Here is a 25,005-nt window from a genome sequence, read left to right as displayed (position 1 = left end):
TTGATTTTAACCATACAAAACAAAATTTACTTCGTAACTACATTTCGTTAAAATCTACTCAAAATCTAATAGTTTTTAGTGATACAACTCTGTTTTTTCCTAATTAATACTAAAAAATACGATGCTACACAAGAAAAACGAGAAAAACGAAACAAAAAAAATTTAACAAAATTATAATAAATTGAAAAACATGAATGAAAAGTTTATTTAAAATAAAAGGTAATGTTAATTTAAATATCTAATTTTTTATTATTAATAAAATGTTAATAAATATACTATTTTACCTTCTTATTTTTCATATCAAACACAATTTCAAGAAATATTGGAAAAAATGAAATCTTCCTAATTGTCAAAAATAATAAGTGTAAACAGTATAGATTTTTAAAAAGATTTTAAATAAAATCTACTAGATTTCGTGTATGTGTAAATGGGGTATAAATTAATAAGTAAAGTCAAACAAACAAAATTACTACAATTAACATAATTTTACTTTACTAAGTAAAAAGCTGTATGATTTATATTTTTTGCTTTTACACTATTGGTATTGACAATAACAAATTAGAAAGGAAACAGTTGTTTCTTTTTATACCCTTTTTAAGTCGATTTAGCTATGTCCGTCTGTGTACCCATGTAAAGATAATTTGATGAAATTTAACCCAAGGACAAATGGTTTAAATCAGTCCATTATTTCGTATAGCTCCCATACAAACGAACCCCCCGAATAGGTCTTTTGAGCTCATAAATATGTTAAATGTTTTAGAATCACTTTAATTGTCTGCAAAACTTAGTTTTATAGAAGTCTTAATAATACTACTACTTTTCAAAATGATTGGGCCTCATTTGATCATATCCCCCATACAGAGTCCCCTTCAGAAAATGACTTGATGGTCAAATTTCACTTCTAAATACTACATGAATTAAGGTAAAATTAAATCGAATACTTTATTATTAAAAAAATAATAAAAATTTTCGGCCATGCGCGACTATAAATTCTTACTTTTTTTGTATGTGTTTACATAAAAACGTTTAAGCAGTATTTTTTTTTTCAAAATTGGAGAGTTGTATATATGTACCAAAGTATATTAATAAAGTTGCGACATCTCTTGTTGTACAACAACATTTACAACAACCAAATGTATTTTGTTTTTGGAATAATTTAAGATTGTGTCAGAATCATATAATTTTTGTTTATAAAATTTAACAAAAATTTCTTTCAACAACAATATAAAGCAAATTCAAATAAAAGAAGAAAATACTTTTAAATTTAAAATAATAAGGATATAGTTATATTATTATATATAATTTATAACACTTTTAAACCACTTTTCATTCACTTTTTCAACTCTTCATGTAAGCCCTGTAATTTGTTGACGATAGGAAACAAAGTAAATTTATAAAGTAGACTCATTTGAACAGCTGATTATTTTTTTTAAACTTGCTATTTGTGGACTTACTTGTCAAAAATGTTTATGTTGCCATATTTGTTTTCATTTTAACGCTTGCTTTTGTACAAATTTCTGAGTAATTTGTTGTATTTAATGTGAAAAAGTGTATAATATTTTTAAAAATGTTCTAATTTTTAAAAAATAAAGAAAACTCTGTGACTTTTAATATAAATAACAACATATTTTTGGAAAGTACAACAATAATGCCATATTTTCCATTAATTATTGGTTCATTTTTGTAAACAAATTTTGACAAGTGAGTATTTCGAACAAAAACAAATTGCCTGTGGTTTTTGTAGACGTTTGTTGTACAACAACTCGTGTCGCTACTTTATTAATTTACTTTGATAGGAAAGAATATCAGCTGATGGAATAACACCACCTTATGTATATTTGTTATATTCCTTGTTCCATATACAAATTTTTACCGAATAATTCGGTGAATCCACTTGAGGTAGTAATAATCAAAAAATTATTTGGCATCCCTCATCTATAATGATTGAAGGAAGGACAAGCATATGATTGAGTATACATTTCTTAGTTTTGCTGAATGTCAGAATACGCCATCGTACTCAGAATTTAGAGCGGACGTTAACGTATATATATTCGCAATTTTATATTTATGTGATGCTTCCGGATGGTTGTCAAATTTAAACCGGCTAATGCCGGCGCATATATATATAATGAATTATGCTTAAATTTGTGTTGATATCAAAAAAATCTCATTTATCTATTGTGTATTTACATTCATACACATATTGACTTATGTATCTAAATATTTTGATTTCCAGTGTCACTGATGTGCTCTGCAGTGTAATAAGCTCAAAAAGTGTTTTGATTACCGGACTTTAAAAATATATGTGGCGTGCTTACATTATAATAAAATAATATCTGGCAACACCGCATACACTTCCAATTTGTAAAATAAGTAACTTTTTGTGTGAGCAGTAAATAAACTAATTTTAAAATATGTGTAAAATAATAATAAAAACTAAGAAACTTTCTAAAAAATAAATATAATAATATTAACAATTAATAAAACCTAAAAGGTATTAAAATAGGCAACACCTTTGTAAATTTGGTGGTTGTTTGTATATAAATTTCCAGTGCTACTGCTTTTCTCTACACCGTTCTTTTGTTTTGATGAATCCCGCAATATACTCTTATTTGTTATATTGTGTAGTATATCCATATTGGAAAATAAAACTGCAAATAAAAGGGTAATAGAAATGAATTCGGTATAAATTATAACAAAAATGAAATATAAATTTCTTAAAATGTATGTGGATATAAAATAGCTTTTAAACGTAGTAAAAATTTTAAAAAGAAGCAGTTTGCAAGCAAAAAGTTAAGCAATAAATTATATTATGGAATGGAATATAAGAAGGTAAAATGTTATACCTATATGTTGTATGTAATTAAAAAATTTTCACATAGATATACATACATATGTATATCTACAACATGTATTAAATTATTTTATTTTTAATCTTTGCATTGTGCATACAATATTCCTTAGAAATTCCTAATTTTCTATGGTTCTATTAATTTCTTTATGTTAGTATATATTTTATTTAAATATAGTGCATATGTATGTATGTATATCCGGTGTTCTCGCAACCCTAATAACAAGAAATTAAAAAATCAGATTACAAAAATATAGAAGGATAAAATGTGAACACTTTCAAAAAAAAAAAACTACGATTAGAAGAAAGCAGCTGGGTCGCCCTTGTTTCTGTTTTTTATTTTTAGATAAATTTTAAAGTAAAAGTAGGTACCTCTCGTGCAGATTCTAAAAGAATTATTTGCAGAACCAAAATATACCAAGAATTTTCTTGGTTTATTTTAGGAATTCTGTATATACTTTATAAAACTATACTAAATACAAGACTAGATATGAATAGGAAATTGATTATAAGTTAGTGTTAAGAGAACAGCTGATTGGTTTTTGATTATGTACCTATTGTTATACCCTACACCACTATAGTGGGAAGGGTATTATGAGTTTGTAACGTTAAAATATTAGTACTATACTCACCTTAAAATATACCAATCGACTCAGAATCACTTTCTGAGTCATTTGACCCTAGCCCCCATACAAAGCCCCCTTCATAAAGAGATTTGAATATCCGCAATTCCTTTATTAGCACTGTTATTGCAGTGAAATTTCGCACAGATAAATATTATATAAATACAAATTTATCCAGCCCATTTTATCGGGATCGGTCCACATTTGCTCCAATCCCCCATAAATTGCTTAAATAAATCGGAATCAAGGTAATATTCAAGATAAATGCTTTATTATGAAAAATAAATCACATTTAATATTCATAACTGGTGAAGGGTATGGTCGGCCAAGCCCGACTATACTTTCTTACTTGTTTTTTATATGTACACAAATCACTTGAATAATGTATTTATTTAATAGGTATATCTTGTAAACAAGAAATGACTAGACTTTTAAAGTCCATATTCTTACTATTAATTTGATGATAAAAGTGACCGAATTTTATTCTTCTATGGAAAATATATATTTTTTTTATTTTATTTATTTATTTATTTATATCAGTCTTTAGAAAACGAAATTCCTTACAGACTATGATCTAATATTAAATTATTAAAAAAAACAGGCCCGATAGAGGCCTAGGTGTATGTCTTCGGATTTGATGTACATATCGTCACCTGAAACGCAAACGGCCCTAACTAACCAAAAATCCAAAATCGATTTTATTGCAGATTCTATTGTATTGCATCAAAACAAATGTCCACAAAATAATTTAGACTCCTCCGACCAAAATTAGCGATCTTATTGACAAAAAACAAAAGGCCCTATATACAAAAACATTTAAATATTAAAGGTAAAAAATCCAATTTATCCATTTTTATGTACGCCAATGTCAACTATTATAACAAATAATACGTTTCACCATTAAACAATTTGTTTATTTTATAAAAATAATCGCTCTGATAGAAACAAACTTTTCAATTTAAATAGTTTTTTGCTTCTCCTGTAAAATTGTAAAAATGTAAGGGCCGTTTGCGTTTTAGGTGACGATATGTACATCCACCTTTCAAACTAACTAACTAACTTAAAAAAAAAAAAAAAAAAAATAAAAGGACATGAGGTATCAAAAAGACTCCTAAGTCTAGTATTGAATTAAATTAACTTAATTTAATTTATAACCATTTATTTTAAATTTAACTGTAATCGGATTCAACTTTTTATGAAATGAAATATGAAAATACTTAACAAGATTTAATTGAAGACTATTTGCACTGTACCATTCAGATAGATTATATAAATCTGATTGTAAATAAAAACATTATACACAGAATCTGTCTTAAGAAAAAATTTTAAGTCATCCACATATGGGAGTATAAAAAAGATTCGCAAATATCAATTACAGCTTTACAAATTCTATTAAGTAGGTACGATTTAAAGCATTTTAATAAGTTAAAATGAAATACAAATTGCCGCAAATTCCAAAGTAGAACATGACGTGACAATTTATCAAAAGCTTTAGAAAAATCACTGTAAATGACTTTAACTTCACTATATTGCTCAAAAAATAAATACACCAAGGGCATTTTTGCTAGGATAGGTGAAAAGTTACACTCCATAAAAAACCCCTCTGTGGGAAAAAGGTCCAACTTTGAGCCCCTCTATGTCCGGCAGTTCTGGACCGATAGAAAATTTGTGTCTGACCTACTATCTAATAGTACTATAGTACCTTGGTGCAATTTTCATCAAAATCGATTTTTTAAGTTGGGTCACTTGACATTAAATTGCACATACATATTTTTGTTATATGATCTCAGCCATTATTTGCTGAATAACATCAATATTTTGGTCTTTGTATTACAAATAAATGAAATAAATAAATATTAACCCAGGAAAATAAGGTTTTTGCTGTAGAATTTTAGATAGCTAAATGAAAATTGGAACATAACTTCTCATTACCATAATTAATAAGTTATTAAAAGTCACCAGCAAAACCCAGCAAAAAATAATTGATGTCATACTTTACAAAAGACATCTTAATCACATCTAAAAATGCGATTGCATACGTTTCGCTTTTATAAACCAAACATATACTTACAAATTAAAACACAGTTAAAAATGAGAAAAGAGATGTAGAAAAGTCACTACAAACAGCATATTCTAAGTACTTCAAATTTTGATGAAATTTACATAAGCGTTTCATTGAAAGAATGTGGTTTATTTTTGACATACAAATATCGGATTTTTACAGCTTCTAAAGATAAGATTAGATGTAGTTCAAAGTTGTCAAAAATGAACAACATCCCTCCAATGACACGCTAATGTAAAATTCATAGGTTTTTCACCTGAATTTGAAGCACTTCGGGTTACTAGTTGTGATGAAAATTCTACATCTTTTTCCACACTTTTTTTGCTGGGTAAATATCGTGTGCGCTAAGCAGATATTGGCGGTCACAGATCAAAAAGATCAGTTTTAAGCGAATATCTCACTTTTTATACGTCGTACGCGTTTTGATGATATTATAATTTCTATAAAGAATTAAATTCCCTACATTTTAGTTCCAGACTATTTTCTCAAAACATTAGTTGTTTTCGAGCTATAGTGCATTATTTTTCAATGATATTTTCAAATCTTAATATCATTTATCACAGCATCACACTCTAGCGCATAGTGCAATGTCCGTCTATCCGAAATTTCCGATGAGGAAATAATTATGAATATAATTTGAAAAAAATTAGTGGACATTATGAACAGAGTCAGAAAAATATTTCCACTAAATCTCATTGAAATCAGACTACGACTTCAACTTGCTCTAATATAGACAACTGACTTTAACTTGTTTTCAATGTTACACGCAAAAAAAGTGAGGAAAAAGAGGTAGAATTTTCGTCACAATTAACATCCCAGCAAAAAAAGTGTGGAAAAAGATGTAGAATTTTCATCACAACTAGTTACCCGAAGTGCTTCAAATTCAGGTGAAAAACCTATGAATTTTACATTAGCGTGTCATTGGAGGGATGTTGTTCATTTTTGACAACTTTGAACTACATCTAATCTTATCTTTAGAAGCTGTAAAAATCCGATATTTGTATTTCAAAAATAAACCACATTCTTTCAATGAAAAGCTTATGTAAATTTCATTGGTTTTTCATCAAAATTTAAAGTACTTCGAATATGTTGTTTGTAGTGACTTTTCTACATCTCTTTTCTCATTTTTAACTGTGTTTTAATTTATAAGTATATGTTTGGTTTATAAAAGCGAAAAATATGTAATCGCATTTTTAGATGTGATTAAGAAGTCGTTTGTAAAGTATGACATCAATTATTTTTTGCTGTGACGCTTATGTAAACTTTGATTTTTCACTAAAACTTGATTTTTCGAATATGTTATTTGTAATAACTTTTCTACATCTCTTTCCTGATTTTTAACTGGGTTTTCATTTGTAAGGAAGTATTTGGTTTACAAAAGCAAAAAATATAATCGCATTTTTAATGTGATTAAGATGTCGTTTGTAAAGTATGACATCAGTTATTTTTTCTGGGACGTAAAAATGATGACAAAATTGTTATTGGTAGAAAATATGTACATTAGGGTAGCTCCAAAATGGAAGTTGCTGATGTTTCTACCGAAAATTATAATTTAGTTCATTCTAAAATACCATTTCTCAAAATTTTTGTTCTGACGTTAATATTTGGATATTTGAGATACGATTTGAATGTCATAACATAATTTTTTATAAGACTCCAAAATTATTACAAATGTTGTAAGTTTTCGGAAAATTTTTAGATTTTTAAAATTTTTATATACATATATTTCACCGTAATGGTTTTTTCTGATTATTTATATATTTTAAACCCGTATACCGAAATTTTATATCTTTCCTTTGCACTATGGTTCAGAAGACCACTTTTTTTGGCCAAAACTAAAAATGTGGCCAACAAATATTTTTATAGTATTTTAGATATAGTTTGCTTAATATTTAAGTGTAACGACAGAAAAATATGATAATTTACATTGTTAAGAAATTTAATTTTTTACAGAAATTTAAAGTATAGAATAATTATTTTAAATCTACACAGAAAAAAAAAATACATAATTGGAATGAATTTTGTAATAAATTGTATGAATCGAACATGACTTTTTCTCCCAAACCATTTTCATTCAAAATAATAAAAGTTCATAGAATGTATAAATTTGTACATGACGGAATTTTTTTGAATTTTTACTTTTTTCTGCAATATTCATGAAAAAATTGCTAACAAAGTCTATTATTTACTAATCTGCTTCCATATTTAGTAGATAGTAATCCTTTATTAGCGAATTTTGTATAATAAAAAAATAGAAATTGAAATGCTGAAAAACAAAATCTTAAACAAGAAAACATCAGCAAACATAGTTAAATATCTGTTTTTCATAAAATCGCGCCAATTGCGCGCAGATTTCATCGATTTTAATCTAAAAATCATAAACAAATACAAAATTTTCCTAAGAAAATTTTAAACATTTTTTTAACAAATAGAAAATAAACAACAAATAGAAAATAAAAATATATTTGAAATATTTTAAGTCAAGGCTTCTAGATTATGTTTGAAAAAATAAAAATTAAAAAATTCACACAATTTAGGAACTTATTCTTAAATATTATTAACTTTTATCAATGAAAGCAGTTCATTTTGAGTTAACTAAAAACTAACCACAAATGAGTCAGAGGTGACTCAAAAGCTAACCATTTTGCTTATAAAATACTAATCCGGTTTTCAATGTGATGTCATAGGAACGAGTCAGTACTCACTCACTATACATCAGTTTCAGTTAACCAGAAGTTACCTCAAGATGAGTTAGCTTCTAGTGCATAAATAAAAGATCAGCTGTGAGTTTCCTGTGCAATTTTCTTATATTTTTATACTATTTTTAACAAATTGTTAGTGATTATAAATTAAAATAAAATTAAATTATCTATGTCTTATATTCCTGAAAATGTTAATTTAATAATAATAAATTCATTTTTCATTGCTGAAACAAATTTTCATTTTAATAATTTCATTTTTTCAATACAAATTGTTTGACAAATTTGATACGAGTTTCTATTTTATTTTTTATTTAAAATTTTATTCAAATGTTTGTTCATTTCCTCGATCATTTTTGAGTTACTTTGAAGCTAGTCATAAGAAGTTATTAAAAGGTTAGGTTAGGTTAGGTTGATAGGAGGATGTATACTACATCAAATTCGAAGAAATACACCTAGGCCACTATCGGGCCTGTTGTGCGCTCCAATTCAAGAAGAAAAAAAAAAAAAAAAAAAATTGTTCACTGAATGTATTATTTTTCCATGTTCAGAAACTCAGTTTCCTGGACGTAATTCCTAAGAATCTTCCAATCGGTGTTGGTTAAGAATGTTATTTCCGGAATAACATCACTTCCAAGATACTTGGATCTAACTTCGACGAATGCCTGACAATGGCAAAGAAAGTGCTCCAGAGTTTCACTGTCCTCTCCACATGCTCTACATTCGTCTGAATTCTCACGTCCAATTTTGTATAGATGTGCTCGTAATCCTGTGTGTCCACTGAGAATACGTACCATCATACTAACCTCAGACTTGCTCATTTTGAGAAGATTTCTCGTCTTGCTCTCATCAGGGTCACCCCATAGAATCTTTGTGGTTCTACCCACTGTTTCATTACTCCAAGAGGCCTTATGGGATTCTCTCATCCATATTTTTAATTCAGCTTTTGTTGCGTCGAATGGTTTTGCGTTTGTCAGGTTAACTACATCGAGCTCCCTTCCCTTTAAAGCTATTACATTCGCCCTTTCGTTGCCGACTACTCCCGAGTGGCCTGGTACCCATATGATGTGAACCTTACCTCTGGGAGAGTATTCAGTTAAAGCTTTCTTACAATCCAATACGGTCTTAGATTTAATTCTATCACCTGATATCGCACAAATTGCCTTCTGGCTGTCGGTAAATATATTAAGCGCTGTGGGCGCCATATTTATTCTAATCCAATTTACGCATTCCGTTATTGCTCGTACTTCTACCTGGAAGCTTGTGTTATGATTTGGTAAACGGTGGTATATGGTGTAACAACGGATTCCTACTGGTATTTGCTCTAATGTTCCGCTTGACCAAGACATTCTATCTGGGATTAGCGTTTCAAAGTTTCCGACATATTCAGTGTCTGGTATGCGATCAGGCACGTCCGATGAATGTGTATAACCTTCCAATGTGTCCAGTATACATTGATGACGTGTCCTATAACCGTTTTTGGCCAGTTCGCCTAAAGTAAAGAGCCGTTCGGCTGTAAGCGCCGCCTCATATCTTATATATGTTTCAATGGGTGGAATATCTAGCAACGTTTCCAGAGCCTTGGTTGAAGTAGTACACATGGCACCACTTATACCCAAGCAGCATGTACGCTGAACTCCCTGTAGTAGTTTGATATTACACTTTTTGTCCAAAGCAGTCCACCAGATTATTGAAGCATAAGCTAGAATTGGTCTAATTACACTTTTATAAAGCCAATTTGTCATAGTAGAACTAAGACCCCATTTCATGCCTATGGTTCTCCTACATATCGCCCAGCACCGATATGCCTTGTTGATCCTATCCTCTATGTGGTGTCTCCATTTTAATTTCCGGTCAAGTATTACACCTAAGTACTTAACTTTGTCTGTCACCGGTATCTTCTTGCCCAAGAAGCAAGGTTCAGTATATGTAGAAATTTTTGTCTTTCTTGTGAAAAGACAGATTTCCGTCTTCGCCGGGTTAACATTGAGGCCTCTCGGTTGAGCCCAGCTCAAGGCCGTATTCAGAGCCTCCTCAGCTCTTCTACACAAGTAATTTGGATCCTTTCCCTTTAAAAGTATTACGACATCGTCTGCATAGCAGACAGGTCTAAGTCCTTTCTCGGTTAGGGTCCATAGGAGGCTATTAATCGTGGTAACCCAGAGTAAAGGTGACAAAATGCCACCCTGTGTTATACCGCGAAATACCTTTTTCCTGATAGTTATATCGTACATCTCGCAGCTTATCCATCTGTTCCTTAGCATGTAGTTGATCCAGTTACGGAGCACCCGGTCAACATAAAACTGGTCTAGGGATTGGATAAGGGTATCAGTGTGCACGTTATTGAAAGCGCCTTCGATGTCAATGCATACTGCCAGTGTATACAGTTTGCTATCGAAAGATTCACCTATGTAGTGGACAACTTCATTTAAAGCGGTTTCCACCGATCGTCCCTTTACATAAGCATGCTGCTTATATTTAAGGTCTTTGTATGGTATGCTGCTTTTAACCATGCTATCGACTATCCGTTCCAAGGTTTTAAGTAGGAAGGACGTAAGACTTATCGGTCGATAGGACTTAGGTGTCGCATAGCTAGGTTTCCCTGGTTTGGGTATAAATATTACCCTTGCATCCTGCCATTTTAACTGGGGTATATGCCAATTTTAAGCATGCAGTGAATATCTGTGACAGATGTACGGAAACCAGTCCGGCCTCCATCTGCAAAATTGCCGGGAAAATTACATCCGGCCCTGCAGCTTTATAGGGAGCAAAGCTCTTGATTGCCCCTTTAACCATGTCAGTTGTAATAACTATTTCCGTGTTACCCTCCCCTTCCTCCAATATCGGTTCATCTATGTTATTCGATATACCGGGTGGGAAATGAGAATCCATTAGGAGTTTCATTGTCTCCTCCATATCCTCAAGCCTCCTGCCCGTGTCATCGATCATAGATTCCGGTTGGACATGAGTTTTGGATAGGAATTTTTTTATCTTCGATACGTCATTTACGCTATCTACCTGTTCACAGAAAAGTTTCCAGGTGTCTCGTTTGGCTTTTCGAACGATTTTCTTATATTCACCAAGTTTATTACGATACTCATCCCAGTATACTGCGGTCTTTTTACGCCGTGCCCGGTTAAATAGTTTGCGAAGAGTCTTCCCAAGGTTCCGGATCTCCCCAGTTACCCAGGGTTTTTCCTGGGCAGATCTCCGCTCTCGCAGAGGGCAGCTGTCCTCGAACGATTCAACCAGGGCACTTGTGAACGTTTTCACTTTGGCATCTATATCCTCTTTATTTCGACATAGAAAAGTGTCCTGACCTAAACGGTTCTTTAGTAAGGTCCCGTACATTGTCCAATTAGTTTTAGACTTATTCCGAAACTTTATCGGCTTTGGTGGTGGCCTTAGTATTTTGAATCTTATGTACCGATGATCAGAAAAGGAGTGCTCGTCCGAAACTCTCCAATCCTGAATTTCGTTTATAAGCTCTTCTGAACATATAGTTATATCTAATACTTCTTCTCTGATTCTATTGACGAAGGTAGCTTTATTACCTAAGTTCAATGTTATCAAGTCTTTAGTATTAAAGAAATCCATGAGGGCTTGTCCCCTGCGATTGGTGTTTGTACCACCCCAAGCTACATGGTGCGAGTTGGCATCACAACCTATTACAATTTTCTTATTTTTCCTTTGTGCCTCTTCAACCAGTTTCATCAGATCCGACGTTGGTGGTAGTGTCGGAGAATCGAAAGGCAGGTAAACAGATGCAAGGAATATGTTGCCACGACCTTGCTTCAGCACCGTTGCAACCGATGTTGATAATCCTGTTGAGAGGAGAAAACATAAGTTCTTGTGACATAAGATACATGTTCTCGGGCGAGATCCTGTATCAGCGTAGAAAAGTTGGAAATTTACGTGATTTAATCCAGAAACCTTGTTGCGAATCGTCCAAGGTTCCTGGATTAAAGCTATATGTATTTTACCTGTGTTGATTTTAGCCATCAGAGCGTTGGTAGCTGTCTCGCTCCGATGGAGGTTTATTTGGATAACCTCAATCATGGTCATCCATTAAACTGTCTTCCAGCGAGTTGGTGGTCACCTCCTCGCTCTTTGGATTTGACTCCTCCGGATAGCCTGAAGTGGCTATTAATGCAGTGAGTACTGTTGATGGCACTGCGGTGTCCTTATCAGGCATAGGAATAGCAGTATTTTTAATAGACACATTCCCAATTCTGGAGAGCATTGCTGTTCTGTCTTCTGGCGGGTGAGTGATTTCCTCCTCGCTTTTAGGATTTGACTCCTCAACATTGCTAGTACTTGCTAATGATGCTTTGGGTACTGTCTTAGGTGTTTTAGTGTCCTTGTCGGGGCCGGTTTTGACAGCCCTTTCAATCGACGCCTTCCCAATTTTGGAAAGGGCAACTACACTTTCTTCTGGCGAGTTAATGGTAAATTCCTCGATTTTAGGATTTGACTCCTCAACGTTATCAGTAGTGGATACTCTGTTATCAAAAGTTATCAAAAAGTTAACTTGATTTTTAGTTAACTCACAAAATCCTACAGGGTAATATTTATGCTGAAACTTTTTTCTGTGTATAGATAAATTTCAAATTTATCGAAAACATATATTTGAGGTATTAATTAAAAAAAGCAATATTATATGAAGTTATAAATTACTATCCAACATTAAATTTTTAATCTCCCATATTTAACCATATTTGCAAAATTTTGTAATATTTAAATAAAATACCCCTTTATGATAAAAAAGTCAGTTTTCCCGAAAATCGCAAAAATTCGCAAAAATTACCAGTTGGAATAAAATCCCACTATTTCCGCAAATAGCTTGTTAAAGTTTCATACTGAGAAGAGGTCGGACTTTTTTTAAAAGCATATATTAAGATAATTACGTTAATTATTATAGTATGTACTTTATTTTATCTTTCATTTTCAAGATAAATTTTATAATTTATTTTTTCGTTTAAGTCGAAAAAATAATCCGAAAAAATCTGTATTTCGAATTACATTTTAATTTTTTTTATGAAAAAAATCTGAACCATAGTGCTTTGGAAGAAATATGAAGAAAATCATAAAAACCTCAAAAAGGAAATTTTTATCCTTTGATCCGGCACTTCCAATTTACCATATCTGGTTTCAGACCCCAATCTTTTTCCTATGAAATTCTTGCATGTGTAGTAGGCATTGAGACCCTTTTTCATTCTTTTCTGAGTATTTTCCTTCCATGACAGCTTGCTATCAAGGAAAATCCCTAAGTACTTAGCTCCTCTAGATAAACCTAATTCGACGCCATCTAACTTTGCCAATCTGAAATTGTCCACCTTATACCTTCTGGTAAATAGTACCAGTTCCGTTTTACAATTATTAATACCCAGTCCCTTATCATAGCGGGAGTTCACCTAATGCAGTATCCATGATGTCACTGATCGTGGATAGAAATTTTCCTTTGACCAGTATCACCACTTCGTCTGCATAGGCAACTATCTTCCTACCCTTAGATTCTAATAGCCTTAGGATACCGTTAACTGCTAGTAGCCACAGAAGAGGAGATAAAACACCCCCTGTGGTGTCCCCCTGGTAACCCCAGGGGGTGCTAAGCATGCAGAGTATTCAACTCACCAGGAAGTCCTGAACTCCGAGCCCTATAAGCGACTCCCTAATAGCCTCAATCCTTATATTATTGAAGGCTTCCTCAATATCCAAAAACGCAGCCAGAGTATAATACCTATTCTTCATGACGTGCTCAACACAACTTACCACCTCATGCAGTGCACTCTCAACAGTTTTACGGTAGGCATGCTGAGCGCCACTAATGGGGCGAGTATCAATATTGTTCCTTAGATGTAGATCTATCAGTCTCTCAAGTGGCTGATAGTTCTAAAATCCTTTGGCCCAGATGACTTGAAGAGGTCGAATGAATTAACCGCCCATACTAGCTTTTCCCTAGTGACTATGACAGACTCGAAGTCCCGTTGGTCGTCAACCACATCTTCAGTTGAAAGACAACCCGGAAAACGTGTTTCCATTAGCAGAGCTAGGGTCTCAGAGCTAGACTCAGTCCATTAGTTATCACTGCCCAGCAAAAAAAGTGTGGAAAAAGATGTAGAATTTTCATCACAACTAGTAACCCGAAGTGCTTCAAATTCGGGTGTAAAACCTATGAATTTTACATTAGCGTGTCATTGGAGGGATGTTGTTCATTTTTGGCAACTTTGAACTACATCTAATCTTATTTTTAGAAGCAGTAAAAATCCGATATTTGGATGTCAAAAATAAAACACATTCTCTTAATGACACGCTTATGTAAATTTCACTACTCTTTCACCAAATCTTGATGTACTTCAAATATGTTATTTGTAATGACTTTTCCACATCTCTTTCCTCACTTTTAACTGGGTTTTCATTTGTAAGGAAATATTTGGTTTATAAAAGTGAAAAATATGTAATCGCATTTTAAGATGTGATTAAGATGTAGTTTGTAAAGTATGACATCAATTATTTTTTGCTGGGTGCTTTATATATACCCTATGACCCTTGGGTCCTTAGATAATATCCGCTGGAATCTTGATAACTCGTTGACGTTGTATATGGATTCACAGTACTGGGACCATGAACTCCTTTTAGCCCTTTTAAGATCAGCTTTATACTTATTGAAACACATTTCACAGTTGTTCCAGTCAATTGCTTGACCTGTAACCTTGGCCCTATTGAACAATTTCCTAACAGTCGACCTTTGAAATCTAAGTCAACTTGGTCCACCACTTAGGTTGCTTTTTTTTTGCCCGGGAAAGTAACCGGACAAGCTAGCTCATAGCTTCCCTTAAGTAGGTCTGTGAACTCGTTCACAAACCCCTCTAAATCAGTTGGCAACAAATCGCACAAGGCCCGTTGTGCCAACACAGACTCTACCCTATCATTAAAGGTTTCCCAATTTGTTTTCTAGGATCCCTTAAAGGTGGACTCCTAGCCATGAAAAAATCCAGTGTGAAGGTAATGCGACTATGGTCCGAAAATGAGCAATCCGTTGCAACCTTCCAATCCCTAACAAGATCTTCCAAACGGTTAATTAAAGTTAAATCTATAACTGCCTCCCTATCCTTGTTCCTGAACGTCGGCGTATCGCCCTTGATATAGATGATGAGATTATTATCAGTTATAAAATCAAACATTAACTCACCTTTTTTGTTGATGTCCTTGCTGCCCCATTGGCAATGATGAGCATTGGAATCACAACCCAACACAAGGATCGCACTTTTTCTTCTCGCATATGCCGTCAGCTCACGCCCCTCAGAGTCGGGTGGGTCAGTCGCCTCGTGCGGCATATACACCGAAGCCAGTGTGAGCGTACTAAAAGAATGAGAAATGAGAAAACGGGACAAATAAGTTGTTACCTTTGACCCTTAAACCAAGAACCTTATTGTTGTTAATCCAAGGTTCCTGGATAAGGGCCACGTCCGTCTGTGAATCGACGAGGAAGGTTACTAAATTGGCTGAAGCTGCTTCACAGTGACTTCACAGGTTCCGCTACCCGAAACATGACAGTGAAAAGACGATAACTTTGAAGAATCAGCCTTTGCCTCCTTCGTTTGGCCTGTATCATTAATATCTCGTGGAGGGGCACTTGGCTTCTCCTCCACGGCTACTTGCCGAACGACCTGTGGACGGTCTTCTCCCAAATGTCCCCTTTTGGATCCTCTTGGCCTCTTCAGTAGGGGACGTTATCTTAACAGTCTGACTATCAGCAAGCTCATCGTCAGACAGAGATAAAATCTCCAGCTTCTGTGTGGCACTAGTTTCACCAAAATAGTCACTTGACCCTTCCAGAAGACCCTCCACGTCTAAGTCGGTCAGTACCTGACCATCATGCTCATGGGACATTCTCCCAAATGTCCCCTTTTGGATCCTCTTGGCCTCTTCAGTAGGGGACGTTATCTTAACAGTCTGACTATCAGCAAGCTCATCGTCAGACAGAGATAAAATCTCCAGCTTCTGTGTGGCACTAGTTTCACCAAAATAGTCACTTGACCCTTCCAGAAGACCCTCCACGTCTAAGTCGGTCAGTACCTGACCATCATGCTCAACAATTCTGGCATGGAGGTCAGTAAGGGTAACGTCACCGTCCTCCCATGTACTGTCGAACTCCCCATCATCCTCGTTGACCGTGACGTCCGGATTGTCTCTCCCCAAAAAGGTCGACCACCCCTTTCGTCGTGTCCTTACTCTCATCCTTTTTTGTTTTTATGTTTGGTTCCTCTATTTTGAATCCCACGAGTATGCACGTACAGACGGACGATCCACGCAGTGACGGCGTGGATCGTCCGTGTAACTACGTTACAACAGCGCTTTGCCATGATGCTGAGGGGAGCTGTTAGCAACTGGCCTCTTTATGCACTGCTACCACTCACCTTGACCTTAAAAGTGCATATATAACGCTATGTCTAACGGTAAAACACTTACTGCTTAAAATGCCAAATCGAATAACATAGCGGCGTATCATCTATGTTATGATAGAAGGAAGTAGGATTGACAGACACATACCACACTCACTATCTTGACAAGATGAGTAACCTTTAGTTATACACTTCTTTGAAACCATAACTTCCTGTGGCTGGATACCGAAGCATTAGTCACAATAAGCAATAATCACGATGTGTACTTAAGCCCACGCATCACGACAAGATAGTTACCCTTGGCGAAATCATCAAAATTTAGCTACACCAGACATTTTTGTCGCAAATTAAATATCTATATAGATAGCAAACAAATCATCATATTTAATAATGCTAAGTGTTTTGTTGATATTTTATTCTTTATATTTTATTTTTTTAAGAGAATTTTGTGTCGGTTGCTACAAATTTTGTGACGGACATTACGAGTACGAATTGAATAAACTTTTTATACCCACCATCAAAAAAGATGGGAGGTATATTTTGTCATTCCGTTTGTAACACATCGAAATATTGGTCATAGACCCGCAAAAGTATATATATTCTATATAAGGAGCGCTGTTTTTAAATTGCGCTGCGCATCTGTCTGAAAAAATCGTAATTTTTCTCAAATTGGGGTATTTAGACTTTAGGTCATCAATAATTGTGTTTTAAAAACTACCACACTATATCTTACTTACTTATTACCACATCGCATACATGGGAAATTTTCATTAAGCATTAAAATTTTATTACCATTTATAGAAAAAATTCGAATGAAAAATATTTTAAGTACCATTTAATGAAAATTATATTTTGTTCATTATAACTTTTTTATACCCACCATCAAAAAAGATGGGGGGTATATTGATTTTGTCATTCCGTTTGTAACACATCGAAATATTGGTCATAGACCCATAAAAGTATATATATTCCGGGTCTTTATTAAATTCTAAGACGATCTAGCCATGTCCGTCCGTCCGTCTGTCCGTCTGTCTGTTGAAATCACGATAGGGACTACACGAGAGGATCTAGACAGTTGAAATTTTGCATAAATATTCTCTATTGCTAAGGTTTGTTTGGTATTGAAAATGGGCAATATCGGTCCACTTTTTCGGATAGCCCCATACAAATGGACCTCCAAAAAACAGCTTTAACGGGCATAACTGCTTTAGAAGTACGAGTATAGCGATGAAATTCGACATAAATAAGTTTCATATGATCCAAAATCTTTCTACCAAATTTTTTGAGGATCGGTCCATAATTGACCCTACCCCCCATATAAGGTCCCCTTTATAAAATGACTTTAACACTCATTACTGGCCCAAAAATGCGAGTATAGCGATGAAATTCGATATAAGTAAGTTTCTTACGAACCAAAACCTCTCTACCAATTTTTTTTAGGATCGGCCCATAAATGACCCTACCCTACATATAAGGTTTCCTTTAGAAAATGACTTTAACACTCATTACTGGCCCAAAAATTCGAGTATAGCGATGAAATTCGGTATAAGTAAGTTTCTTGCGAACCAAAACCTATTAATCAATTTTTTTTAGGATCGGCAAATAAATGAGCCTACCCCCCATATAAGGTCCCCTTCTGAAAATGGGTTTAACACTCATTACTGTCCCAAAAATGCGGGTATGGCGATGAAATTCGGTATAAGTAAGTTTATTACGAACCAAAATCGCTCTACCAATTTTATTTAAAATACGAGTATTGCGCTGAAATTTGGCATAAACAATTTCTATACAAACGAAATCTATGTACAAAATTTTATGAGTATCGGTTCATAATTGACGCATATAAAAGTCCTCTTCAGAAAATTACTCATACGCTCACGGTATAAAAATTTAACTAAAATATTTGGTTTTTAAAAATTAATATTTTGTTAGTTTAAAAGAGCTCGGTCCATAATTGCATATTCCAAATATCACCCTGATGTTTATAGGGGAGCATTCCTTTTACGGCATACGGTTTGATGGTGGGTATATGAGATTCGGCACAGCCGAATATAACTCTCTTACTTGTTGATAATGCTAACGAATTTGATAATGAATTTTCAAAAATAAATTTAATTAGTATTTATAATTGTCGAAAAATATATTTGATAAGTATTCAGAAAATTTTTTCGAAGATTCAAGGTTTGAAAGCTTTTAAAACCAGTTCCCGTAGCCCATATTGATTGAAATTTAGCAGTCATAATTACATCTGATGATAATACCATAATATGTTCGAATATTCGAAATTAAGTTCGAAAATTCGAAGTTATTTTGGAAAAAAATTTTTATGTTTTTAAATTAATCTCTGTGTCATAAAAACAATAAAAAAATTTTCGAAAATTCGAACTTGTGTTCGAAAAATTCCGAATCTGCTGAAATTTGGCATGCATGATTTCACCTAATGACAATACATTATAATCTTCGGATATTCGAAATTAATTTCGAAATTCCAACTAATGTTCCAAAATTTTTTAAATCCATTGAATAATGGTATTGAAAATTTCTTTTTAAATAATTGCTAATGAAATCGTTTTATTAAAAAGCATTACCATTAGACAAAATAATGCTAATGAAAAAAACAAAATAATTATATATTTTTTTTTCAATTTAATGCTAATGAAGTCAATTAATTAGTAGATATAATTAACTATTCCCATGTATTATGCAACATCCATATTAACTACAATGCAAAAATTATTTTGTTATAAAAATGATAAATTGTGACAATCATTACACACACAAAACACTCTTTATTTTGAAGAGAAACCTATTTGATGTTATGAAAACTGTTAATATTTATTGCTTAATCACATCCCAGCAAAAAATAATTGATGTCATACTTTACAAACCACATCTTAATCACATCTTAAAATGCGATTTCATATTTTTTACTTTTATAAACCAAATATTTCCTTACAAATGAAACCCCAGTTAAAAGTGAGGAAAGAGATGTGGAAAAGTCATTACAAATAACATATTTGAAGTACATCAAGATTTGGTGAAAGAGTAGTGAAATTTACATAAGCGTGTCATTAAGAGAATGTGTTTTATTTTTGACATCCAAATATCGGATTTTTACTGCTTCTAAAAATAAGATCAGATGTAGTTCAAAGCTGCCAAAAATGAACAACATCCCTCCAATGACACGCTAATGTAAAATTCATAGGTTTTACACCCGAATTTGAAGCACTTCGGGTTACTAGTTGTGATGAAAATTCTACATCTTTTTCCACACTTTTTTTGCTGGGATATTGTTACTTACGACAGGTCAATTTAAAATAAAAGTCCCTACAGCTTATCTAATATTTACTTTTCCATATATTTTGTGGCGGACGTTACACAAAATCAGTAGAAAATTTTTTTATAATTTTATGACTAAATAATTTCATGACTGAATAATTTCAATTTTTCTACAATAAATACACACGTGTTCTACCCAGCAAAAAAAGTGTGGAAAAAGATGTAGAATTTTCATCACAACTAGTAACCCGAAGTGCTTCAAATTCGGGTGTAAAACCTATGAATTTTACATTAGCGTGTCATTGGAGGGATGTTGTTCATTTTTGGCAGCTTTGAACTACATCTGATCTTATTTTTAGAAGCAGTAAAAATCCGATATTTGGATGTCAAAAATAAAACACATTCTCTTAATGACACGCTTATGTAAATTTCACTACTCTTTCACCAAATCATGATGTACTTCAAATATGTTATTTGTAATGACTTTTCCACATCTCTTTCCTCACTTTTAACTGGGGTTTCATTTGTAAGGAAATATTTGGTTTATAAAAGTGAAAAATATGAAATCGCATTTTAAGATGTGATTAAGATGTGGTTTGTAAAGTATGACATCAAATATTTTTTGCTGGGTAGCTTTAAGAATAAACTAAATTTTACCGTCTATCAAAGTGATAGACAGTGATAAAAAGGGCGTACAAAAATGGTTTGATATTACAATAATTTTTTTAAACTACTTCATTGACTTTAAAACTCTCATAGTTTGAAGAAAAATATAAAAATAATTGGTAAAAATTTTGAAAAAATTATTCTGAATTATGTTAGTTGAGATATAATGCTTGCAATTTTTGTATTATAATGTACATATCTGCCAATTACTTATACCATTTCTTGGTAACGATTACTGTGGAATGGCCCCTATACCGAATCATACTACAGGACCTGCCTTTTATATATAGCCAAATTTATTCTCATATGAAAAGGTAACTAAAAATATAAATTTAATATTGATAATAAAATTTATATTTTTTTGTTGCAAGAACAGAAAATGTACTAGAACTAGGGAAGCCAAACGGGAATTCCCGATTCTCGAAAATCCCGGGATTTTCGGGATTTGAAAGTACCAAAAACCGGGATTTTAAAAAATGAAATCCCGGGGAATTTCGGGATTTTAAAATCCCGAATTTTTAAGTGTTTTTCCGCTATTTTATACATTATTATAAATTTTTAAAGTTTTTGGACTTAAGATGACTCTACTAACTTACAAGCTGAAATATCAAAAATAAAAAGGTCAATAAATAGGCATAGATACTATCGGATATATAAAAATAACAAGTAAGAAATTATAAATGTGATTCAGTTTTCATAATAAATCATTTAAGTTCATTGATATCTCGCCTCCGATATATTTTAGCAATTTATTGTTAAAAAACTATTTTTCTGAAATATGCTTGGGGGAAGTTTTCATATGTGTCGATCCTCATAAAATTTGGAGGACGAATTTACGGTTACAAAAAATGTATTTATGCTGAATTTCATTGCGGCACTTCTCTTTTTAAGCGAATTGTGGACACTAAATTCTTTTTTAAAGCTGTGCTTTGTATGGGGGCTAGGATCAAAAGAAGCCCGATCATTTCAAAATTCATCAGGGTATTTAAGGACAGTATAAAACAAAAGCACTACTCCGGAGAAACCCAATATACCATCCCCACTAAGGTGGTGTAGGGTATAAAAAGGGCAATAAATAGGCATTGATACTATCGGATATCTAATGGTTGTATTAGAATCTATAATGGAAATCAACCTGTCAATAAGATGGTGAGATGATAATTCCCTAATTTGGGTTAGTAAACACGGGATTTAACTAAAACTAATATTGCTAGTACCTTTTCAAAAGCTGGAATTACTATGGCTATAATTGATAGAAACCAGTTCTGTAGTATTTCCATACTGACCATTAAAACCATATATCAGATATTCAGCTCAAGACGGATGGTCTCATGAGTACATAGGTGCAGTACAGGTGCTCTATGTAGCTTCGTATGGATCCTCATTACACATACTATCTAAATATTAGGTTTCATCAAATTGTAAATTTGGAAACCATTGTAAATTTGGATATCATGGGTATTATTTTATATTTCTAAGATATAAGAAGCCTTTGTTCAGAAGTAGGTTTTTATTCCACTATTCAGTATCTGGGATGGAAAGATTTTTATTCTAAGTTTTTGAAATAATTTGTTTTTCTTTTCACAAAATGCTTATTGGAAAGTAAACACCTACTAAGTGTATTCATATTGCAATATGAAAAAGAAAATTTTATTTTTGTCGGTAAATAATTAAGATTTTTTGAATTTTTGACCATTTTGAACACAGTACGTTCTTATAATCCGAAATTTAACTCCGATTTCTTAACACTTACAACATATACTTGAAAATTTTAATAATTCCATATATTTCCTTTAATTTAAACAGGTTTTTCAAATCCTCCGATTGATAAATTGATATACCCGAGACAATAACCATGTTTTATGGATACGTGTTTAAAATTGTTAATATAAAAATCTTATTATTTTGGACAATAACCAATTTCGGAACCGATATGTTGTTTAAGTTATTGGCATGGTCACCATTTGACGATTACACTATGCGACAAAAGTAAATACCTGGGAAGTAATACTATTTTTCTACAAGGTGGATCCAAGTAGAAAAAGAATATGTTTTTGAAATTTGCCAAACACCTCCAAAATCTTGAATTACGGATAAAAAAACGGGTTTTCGTACCTTTAAGCACTTAAAAGTCAGTAACTTAGTTGAATCTGAACCGATTTTAAGTTTCTTCGCGGATTTAGAAAGCAGAAGCTGATGCCTTTATAATGACATATATATATATATACATTTAAGTAACCTAGAAAGATATGTGTGAATTTTATCAGCAAACATATTTTTTTTTATTTTAGTTTTGGACCGTTGTCCAAGTTTGGAGATGTTTTTTGAAAGTATTTTATATAGGACCCGGATATAGGATAAAATATGGGTCGATCCTCGAAAAATTTGGTGGAAGGATTTATGTTTATATAAAAGTTATTTATGCTGAATTTCATCGTGATATTAATATTAAGAGGAGATTTATGGAATTCAAGTCATTTTCTGAAGGTGGTTTTGTATGGGGGTCAAATAAGACCGTATTGTCTATTGAATCAGCAGTATCACTAAACATTACAGCAAACTCATTTATACCGATTTTTGTATTGTTTGGACACTTTAATTCCATAATTCTCTTAATTACATCAATATCACTATGAAATTTAGCATAAATAACTTTTATATAAATCTTAATCCTTCTATCAAATTGTATGAGAATCGGCCCCATATGAAGCATCTTTCGGAAAATCAGTTTTGGAAAAATTTTGTATTAAGAAAAAGATCAACAACGTCGTCAATTGCTAATGGATTTTTAAAAGCAAAGTTGCGTTTTACTCATGAATAAACACGGGTTTCTAATCAGTTAATAAATCCCAGCAAAAAAGTGTGGAAAAGGATGTAGAATTTTCATCACGACTAGTAACCAGAAATGCTTCAAATTCAGGTGAAGAAACCTATGAATTTTACATTAGCGTGTCATTGGAGGGATGTTGTACATTTTTGACAACATCTAATCTTATCTTTAGAATCTTTAAAAATCTGATATTTGTATGTCAAAAATAAACCACATTCTTTCAATGAAACGCTTATGTAAATTTCATTGGTTTTTCATCAAAATTTGAAGTACTTCGAATATGTTGTTTGTAGTGAGTTTTCTACATCTCTCTCCCCATTTTTAACCGTGTTTTCATTTGTAATAAAGACGTGCAGTAGTACACCACAAATTATTTGTAAAACAAATACACCATGGTGAGTACCTAATACTATAAATATAAACGAGAGAATGAGTGTAACTGATATTGTATGCTTTTGCTTGTGCTCATCCACTCTATCCACAAATACAATACCAGTTGCTTATGGTTTTGAGTTGAATGCTGTATTGTATTTGTTTCTTGCTCTCAAATAACTGTTGTTAGTTAGTTAGATAGTTAGTTACTTAGTTAGTTAGTTTGAAAGGAGGATGTACATATATACATCAAATCCGAAGAAATACACCCAGGCCTCTATCGGGCCTGTTGTGCGCTCCTTAACCAGTGCCTCAGGTGGGAATCGAACCCACCACCTCCGGTCTACCAGAATAGAACACTAACCACTAACCTACCGGAGGCCAAATCACTGTTGTACTACAAATATTTTTGACTATTTACTTATAGTAATACAAAGAATACATACTGATGCAGTATGTTTATTTATATTAAATAAGAATTATTTCAAAACAAAAGAAAAATATGTGATAAATGAATAATAAATTAGTGAATATTTTTATATTTTATTTTATATTTATTTTTTATTCACAGGAAAAACTGAAAAACGATTTCAATTACCAAAACCTTGTTTTCAATTATTTATTTATTGAAGTTTAATTTTTGATTGATTTCATATACCAAATTTTTTCTATCTTTGTTGTTAAATACGTATTATTCAAATAAATAATAAATTGAACCCTTTTAAAATATTTGATTAATCGTTTGAATGAATTGTTTTTAATTAGTTTTTTCTGTGATATTTTCTGATAGTAATTCAACATTTTCTGAAAATAATTCTCGTGAACTATTGAGGATATTGAAACGAAATTTTACAAAATATTCTTAGGTGGTCTCTAGAGTCCTGTTTTTTCAATCGACATAAAATCAATAACTAATGAAAAAAATATATATAGATATTCCTTATAAGTAGTAGAAGATGTATTAACATAGGTTAATTATACCATACACCACTATAGTGGGGAGGATATAATTCTTCTTTTGACCCAATGAAAATGGTTAAAATCGGTTCATTGTTACACCAAGCTCACAACTGTACCCCGAATAGGACTTTAAAAAAAAACGGCAAAACTAAGTTCATCATTTATTTGATAAAAAGAATTAAAATGAAAATACAACATTTAAAAGAAAAAATATATGTTTTTTTAAGCCTAATATCTAACGTAAAGAAGAGTGTCCGA

The 25,005-nt window shown here is 32.4% G+C and overlaps 1 protein-coding gene across 3 annotated transcripts in view; it reads left to right on the top strand.

Moving 5' to 3' along the window:
• Positions 1–1,983: 1,983 nt before the first annotated feature.
• LOC119616296 (zinc finger protein 608) overlaps positions 1,984–25,005 on the top strand; it is a 426,494-nt gene continuing 403,472 nt past the window's right edge. Inside the window, exons 1-2 of one of the 3 annotated variants that reach the window (XM_037972640.1) lie at positions 2,026–2,041; positions 2,237–2,832. In XM_037972640.1, coding sequence (XP_037828568.1) covers positions 2,818–2,832 — 15 coding nt within the window. In that variant the 5' untranslated portion in view covers positions 2,026–2,041; positions 2,237–2,817. Of the gene's footprint in view, positions 2,833–25,005 lie in introns of all 3 variants that reach the window. The other 2 variants (XM_037972641.1, XM_037972639.1) reach the window with 2 other exon arrangements.

Source organism: Lucilia sericata, unplaced genomic scaffold, assembly GCF_015586225.1.
Source record: "Lucilia sericata isolate MDLA Ls3-8-SP2 unplaced genomic scaffold, ASM1558622v1 Contig000066F_arrow, whole genome shotgun sequence".
Classification (NCBI taxonomy): domain Eukaryota; kingdom Metazoa; phylum Arthropoda; class Insecta; order Diptera; family Calliphoridae; genus Lucilia; species Lucilia sericata.
The sequence above is the reverse complement of the archived record's forward strand: the minus strand, read 5'-3'. Positions and strand labels throughout refer to the sequence as shown.